The sequence below is a fragment of the Belonocnema kinseyi genome, chromosome 1 (assembly GCF_010883055.1).
Source record: "Belonocnema kinseyi isolate 2016_QV_RU_SX_M_011 chromosome 1, B_treatae_v1, whole genome shotgun sequence".
Lineage (NCBI taxonomy): Eukaryota > Metazoa > Arthropoda > Insecta > Hymenoptera > Cynipidae > Belonocnema > Belonocnema kinseyi.
The window spans coordinates 71243275-71251190 of NC_046657.1; the positions used below are offsets into that span (position 1 = coordinate 71243275).

The 7916-nt window shown below is 23.4% G+C and overlaps 1 protein-coding gene across 1 annotated transcript in view; it reads right to left on the reverse strand.

Annotated features, from left to right (window-relative positions):
* The window catches only part of LOC117177214 (ankyrin repeat domain-containing protein 29-like), a 52392-nt gene that overhangs the window by 20242 nt on the left and 24234 nt on the right, over positions 1–7916 (reverse strand). The window contains exons 5-6 of the mRNA XM_033367802.1: positions 5477–5575; positions 2398–2496 (exon numbers count right to left, since the gene is read on the reverse strand). Coding sequence (XP_033223693.1) covers positions 2398–2496; positions 5477–5575 — 198 coding nt within the window. The remainder of the gene's footprint in view (positions 1–2397; positions 2497–5476; positions 5576–7916) is intronic.

Genomic DNA, 7916 nt, shown 5'->3' on the forward strand with positions numbered 1-7916 from the left:
AAAGATTTACGTTTAAAAATGAAAATATAGAAAATGTAATTATGATCTCAAAGTTATATTTACATAATTCTGAATTTGAAAAGAGAGTTTTCTAAAAGAATTATTATAATTCTAACTTTGTACAGGAAATTTTTTAAAAGAAGGATAATCTTATGTCGAAACTCGGAATTTTCGAAAAGTATTATTATACTTTTTATCAATAGAGTTAGAATTTCACTTGAAACAGTTCATTTTCAAACAGTATTTGTTTGAATTTAAAAATTATTTTATTTTTGCAATTAAAATTGTTTCAGAATTTGAAACTTTCCCGTTTCAAATTTGAGAAAAGAGGAATTATTATATTTCTGAGTTGTAATAGAAAATCTTATAAACAAATATAATTCTTATTTGGAACCAAATAAATGATTTTTTAACTAAATTGATAAAAATTTAACTACAAAATTAATTTTTCAACCAAAAAGAGAATTTACAATGCAATACATAAACAATAAAATAATACATAAACAGTTACGAAAATGGAATTTTAGACAAAATAGTTGCATTTTCAATTAAAAAGGATACATTTTTAACCATAAACAACGAATTAAAAAAAGTTCAATTTTCAACAAAACAAACTAAATTTTCAAACGAGAAATTAAATTTTTTACTACAAATAAGACGAATTTTTAACAAAATACAGGATTTTTTAACTTTAAAAGTTAAATTTTCAACAAAGAACAAAATAGTAAAAAAAAAAACACTAATCAAAAATAAAAAATAAAGTAAAAATTTTAATTTAAAAATAAACGGAAAAGTTAAAATAACTAAAATAGTTAAATTTGCAAAGAAAAATCTAATAGTCGATAATTCAACCAAAAATTTTCTTAACAGAAAAACTGAATTTTTAACGAAGAAAAAAAATCAAATTCTACCAAAACAGGTAAATTTTAAACTAAAAAAGATCAATTTTCAACCCATATTGAAATAGTTAAATTTTCAGTTCCAAAAAAAATGTCAGCCCGAAAAAAAAATAATTTTTAACACATTAGTTCAATTTTTTAGCCAAAGAGATCAATTTTAAACCAAAAAATCTCACATTGTTCAACGAAAAATGGAATAAATAAATTTTTAGATACATGAAATTAGTTTTTAACTTAAAAAATGAAATTTCATCAAAATTGTTAAGTTTTAAACTATAAAGATATATTTTTAACTGAAAAAAAGTTTGAACGAAAAATGGAATGGAAAAAAGTCCATTTTTTATTTTTAAAAACTTTTAATAAAATAGTTAAACTTTAAGCCAAAAACAAGAAATTTCTATCAAAACAGATTAATTTTCAAACATAAAAGACTAGTTTTTAACCAAATAGATCTTTTTTCAACCGAAAATGGAATAGTCAAATATTTAGTTATAAAAATTCACTTTCAACCAAAAAAAAATGAATTTTTAACAAAACAGTTCAATCTTAAGCAAACCAATTGCCTTTATAACAAAGAAACATTTCTATCAAAACAGATTTATTTTGAAACATTGAAGACTAATTTTGAACGAAATAGTTAAATTTTTAACTAAAAAATATCAATTTTCAACAAAAAATGGAAGAGCTAAATTTTCCGTTAAAAATTAATTTCCAACAAAAAAAAAACGAATTTTCGACGAAATAGTTCGCGTTTTATCTGAAAAAGATCCGTTTTGCATGGTTATATTTTCAGATAATTACTATTATTTTCAATAAAAACAAAAAAAGAAAAACGAATTTTCAATAAAATAGTTAAATTTTCAACCAAAGAAAGAAATTTTTAAACTAAAGTGATGAATCTTCAAACATAAAAATTAATTTTTGACAAAGTAGTTCAACTTTTAAATAAGTATTGGAAATTTTACCAAAACAGATTAATTTTTAAACAAACAAACTAATTTTAAACTAAAAATTGAATAGTTTCCCAAACCCAAATTTCCCCTTTTCCAACTCGATACAAATCGTAAAAATAAAAAATATCCTCTTCCATATTAAGAAAAAAAAATTCATTTCAAAAAGTTCCTCTCTTCCAATAAAAAAAAATCGAAATATCCTGCTTTCCAACTTCAAAAGTTTAAAAAAAATTTCAAATAACAAAGTTTTGAAGCTTCAATTCGAAAAGTTGAGGATTTGATTAATTATTTCAAATAAAAAAAATGTGTACCTCTAAGAGTTCGAATTTTTTTATTTCATCGACCGTGAAAAATGTTTTCGAAACCAAAAAAGAACCGGGATTTTTCCCATCGGGCAGACACCTTGAATTTCCAAGATTTAGTAATTATTGTTTAAATTGTTAATATTGAGGAACCAAAAAACGCCTTACTAGGAATAAAATAGGACAGTTACTTAATATTTAAGATTATAAAAACATAAATTAATATTGTTAGTATTTTCTCACTTTCATGTGTGCATTTACGTTGGCGCCTTTTTCAATTAGGCCTTCGACGACATCTAAATGACCGTATTGGCATGCGACAAACAATGGCGTTCCTCCATCCTGAAATTGATAAAAATGGTTAAAAATTAAAATTGAAAAAAAGTTTACATTTAGTAGGAATCGAACCCTTGATGTTGTCGCTAACCGATGACAGGAATATGTAATTTAGGTAGGGCCAAAAATCCATTGGAATTTTTTTTCTTCAATTTTTTCTTCAATTTTTTCATGCATATCGTCCCCAAATTTATTCGAATCCAGGAAAAAATAAATTCGATTTTCTGATTTAAAAATTATATTTAAAGTTTTCTAGTAGATAAAATACTACTTTATACTGATAATTAGATAAAATGGAATAGTTAAATTTTCAGTTAACAAAATTAATTTGTAATCAAAGAAAAATTCATTTGTTTAAAGTTTATTGCTTTCTGTAGTTTTTAAATTTTCTATGACCTCTTTGTTGCGAATAAATAATAGATGTATTTTTGAAACTATCTCTTTCCTTTTTGTGAATAAATTTTTTTAAAACAAAACCGATATTTGAAATATTTTTCAAATTTTCTGTGGGTCATATTAAAATTCAAATTTTCCTTTTTACATAATTATTAATATTTATTATTTGTTCCCAAGTAAAAAGTCAAAGAAAAATTGAAAACTTTAGAAAAATCCACGACTTTCGAACATTATTTAAAGAGAGTATTATTAAAATTATTAATAAATTGTTTAAACAATTATGTTTTTAACTTGAATTAATTATTATCTCACTCTAATGAAAAGTGGACAAAAAGTGGAAAATTTAAGAAAAAAAATGGAAATTTCTAGCATTATTCTAATAGAATTTTATTATTGCCTCGCTCTAACTGAAGAGTGAATTAAAAATGGAAAATTTTAGAAAAAATTGCAACTTTTTAGCATTATCCTAAGAGAATATTATTATAAATGATTTATTTTTATGTGAATTTGAAGTAATTTGAGGGCGATATGTATGAAAATTCGAAAAAATAAAATTTGGACCAGCCTCAACTGTATTTGTATATAAATAAAATTTTTTAAATTAAAATGAATTTTGAAATTAAAAGTCAATTTTCCAATTCTAAATCTTCCAAACTGAAGAAATTTCTAATTTATATCATCGAAATTATAGAATTTATCATTGTAAAAATTAAAACTTGTGTAATTTTCAGTTGCATTTTTTCAAAATAAAAAACTTCAATTTAAAAAATTTACAATTGAAATTTCGACATTTTTTAAACCTTAATCTTCCAAATCCAAACTATTTCTAATATAAATAATCAAAATTACAGAATTTATAATTGTATATATTAAAACTTGCGTATTTTTCAATTTTAAAGGTTTACAACTCAAATTTCTACAATTTTTTAAATTCTAAATCTTCTTCTGAAGAAATTTCTAATGTAAATCATAAAAATTACAGAATTTATTATTATAAAAATTAAAACACGTGTAATTTATAATTGTAAATTTTTCAAATAAAAACTCTTCAATTTTAAAGATTTATAATTCAAATTTATAGAATTTTTTAAATTCTAAATCTTCCATACTGAAGAAATTTCTAATGTAAATCATGGAAATTACAGAATTTATAGTCGTAAAAATTAAAACACGTGTAATTTATAATTTTTAATTTAAAAAATAAAAACTCTTCAATTTTGAAAGATTTATAATTTAAATTTTGACAGTTTTTCAATTCTAAATCTTCCAAACTGAAGAAATTTCTGATGCAAATCATGAAACTTACAGAATTTATTTTTGTAAAAATTAAAGCTTGAATAATTTTAATTTAAATTTCAAAAATTAAAAAGTCTTCAGCCTTAAAATTTTGCCATTCAAATTTCTGCAATTATTCAGTTTGAAATCTTCCAAACTGCAGAAATGTTTTATGTAAATTATCAAAATGACAAAAATGATAATTTAAAAAATTAAAAATTGCGTAATTTTCAATTACAAAGATTTACAATTTTTTTGATAGTTATTTTTACATAATTTTCAAAGACTTACAATTTAAATTTATACAATTTAAATTCTAAATCTTCCATACTGAAGAAATTTCTAATGTAAATTATGTAAATTAAAGTATTTATAGTCGTAAAAATTAAAACACGTGTAATTTATAATTGTAAATTTAAAAAATAAAAATTCTTCAATTTTGAAAGATTTATAATTTAAATTTGTACATTCTGCAATTAGTCAGTTTTAAATCTTCCAAACTGCAGAAATTTTTAATTCTAAATTTTCAAACATAAAAATTCTTTAAATTTAAAGATTTACAATTAAAATTTCGACATTTTTTAAACCTAGATCTTCCAAACTAAAGAAATTTCTAATGGAAATAATCAAAATTACATAATTTATTATTAAAAAACTTAAAACTTGAACATTTTTTAATTGTAAATTTTCTAACTGAAAAGCTCTTAGATTTTAAAGATGTATACTTAAATATTCTTAAGTTTCAACGATTTGCCGTTTAAAAGTCTTCAATTTGAAAGATTTATCAATCAAAATTTTAAAATATGGATGAGTTGGAAGTCAGAAGTCAATTTTTTAATTCGAAATCTTCCAAATAGTAGAGATTTCTAATTTAATTTATCAACATGAGAAAATTTATTATTTTAGTAGTTAAAACTTATGTAATTTTTAATTCTAAATTTTCAAACATAAAACTCTGCAATTTGAAAGATTTACAATTTGAATGTCTACAATATTTTAAATTCTAAATCTGCACAATGAAGAAATTTCTTATGTAAATCATCGAAATTACAGAGTTTTGCATTTAAAAACTTACAAAATTTTAATTTGAAATATTTTTGATTTAATTTTGTAAAATTCAGAAAAATTACAATTGATTTTCGAACATTTTGAAGTAAACAATGTTTCAATATTTAATGTATATAATCAAAAATGGTCAAATTTTAAATGATTTCTTTGTAATAATTCAAGTTTTAAGATTTAAAATTGAAAAATTGTAAATCTGCATTTTGTTTAAATGACAAATAAATTATTTTAATTAAATGAAAATACTTACGATGCTACTAGAATCTACGATTGCACCATGTTCTAAAAGAAGGGCCGCTATATCCATAAAACCTCCTTGAGCCGCAAAAAATAGTGCTGTCGTTCCAGTCTGCAGGAAAATATTTGTTATTTTCATTTTTCTATTTTGTCTACTATTCACTAGGAGTAGATAAAAATACCGATAAAGATTTCTATTTTTGGAATTGTACACGTTTAGAATTCCTCATTCTTTTTCTAGTCAGGCGATGTCACGGAATTTTTTTGGGGTTGAAAATATATTTTTTGTAAGGCAAAATATGAGAGAGCTATTTTTTTCACACAAAAAAATTAATGAATGAAAAATAAAGAAATTTCTTTAAAAAGTTGTATTTTAGCAACAAATTGACCGAGGGGGAACCTGCCTAGAGTTGAAACTCATTAATTTAAAAAAATATAGGAAGGGCTCCACTAATTTATTATTTTCAAAATAAAAACTTAATTTTTTCAAAAAATTTGTTCGAAAAATTATCGTTATATTACTATTTTTATTATTATTTATTTTTTATATGACTTGAAAATAGACCGGGTGACTGCAACTCAGCATATACGCAATAGCTGGTGTGTTGCATTTTACAGCAAAAATAATACATTTTTATTTACAGAAAAAACAAGAATATTTTTCGAAAAAATCTTTCTGTTCCGGGTGACATAATTGCCTTTGGATTATGTGGTTAACATATAACATTAAACAATGCATTCTTGTAGACGTATTATTGATCTGGCGAAAAGCCGAGTCGTCGGAACACAGTCGATAACCGGTGTTTTATGTCTTTTATTGTCATTTTTGGTTTAAAATTTAACTGCTTCGTTAAAAATTCATGTTTTGTTTGTAAATTCATCATTTAAGTTGGAAATTTATATGTTTGGTTGAAAATTTGACAATCTTATTGAAAATTTCATACTGTTGTTGAAAATTTTACTATCCCGTTATAAATTTGTTTTTATGTCTGAAAATTTATCTGTTTGGTTACAAATTTGACTATCTTGTTGAAGATTTGACCCTCTTGATGAAAATTTGACTATCTTTTTGAAAATTTGACTATATTGTTATAAAGCGTTTTTTTTCTTTGTTGAAAATTCAGTTTTGTTACTGAAAAATTAAAATCTTGGCTTGACATTGTAGTTGAACATTCATCTGTTTGGATGGAAATTTGACTATCTTGTTGAAGATTTGACTCTCTTAATGAAAATTTGAATATCTTGTTGGAAATTTGACTATACTGTTGTAAATTCGTTTTTTTACAACTCAGTTTTGTTACTGAAAAATTAAAATCTTGACTTGACATTACAGTTGAAAATTCATCTGTTTGGTAAAAATTTGACTATCTTGTTGAAGATTTGACTCTCTTGATGAAAATCTGACTATCCCGTTGTAACTTTTTTTTTTTTCTTCATTGAACATTCATCTGTTTGGCTAAACCTTTGACTATCTTGTTAAAGATTTGACTCCTTTCATGAAAATTTGACTATCTTGTTGAAAATTTGACTATCCCGTTGTAAATTCGTTCTTTTTCTTGATTGAAAATTCATCTGTTTGGTTAAAAATTTGACTATATTGTTGAAGATTTGACCCTCTTGATGGAAATTTGACTATCCCGTTGTAACTTCTTTTTTTTTTCTTCATTGAACATTCATCTGTTTGGCTAAACCTTTGACTATCTTGTTGAAGATTTGACTCCTTTCATGAAAATTTGACTATCTTGTTGAAAATTTGACTATCCCGTTGTAAATTCGTTCTTTTTCTTGATTGAAAATTCATCTGTTTGGTTAAAAATTTGACTATCTTGTTGAAGATTTGACCCTCTTGATGAAAATATAACTATCCCGTTGTAACTTCGCTTTTTTTCTTCATTGAACATTCATCTGTTTGGCTAAACCTTTGACTATTTTGTTGAAGATTTGAGTCCTTTGATGAAAATTTGACTATCTTGTTGAAAATTTGACTTTCCTGTTGTAACTTCGTTTTTGTCTTTATTGAAAATTCATCTGTTTGGTTAAAAATTTGACTATCTTGTTGAAGATTTGACTCTCGTAATGAAAATTTGAATATCTTGTTGGAAATTTGACTATACTGTTCTAAATTCGTTTTTTTTACAATTCACTTTTGTTACTGAAAAACTAAAATCTTGACTTGACATTACAGTTGAAAATTCATCTGTTTGGGTGGAAATTTGACTATCTTAATAAAAATTTGACATTCCCGTTGTAAGTTCGTTTTTACATCGTTGAAAATTCATCTTTTTGGTAAAAAATTTGACTGTCGTGTTGAAGATTTGACTCCCATGATAAAAAGTTGACTATCTTGTTGAAAATTTGACTATTCCGTTGTAAATTCGTTTTTTTTCCTTCATTGAAAATTCATATGTTTGGTTAAAGATTTGACTATCTTGTTGAAGATTTGACACTTTTGA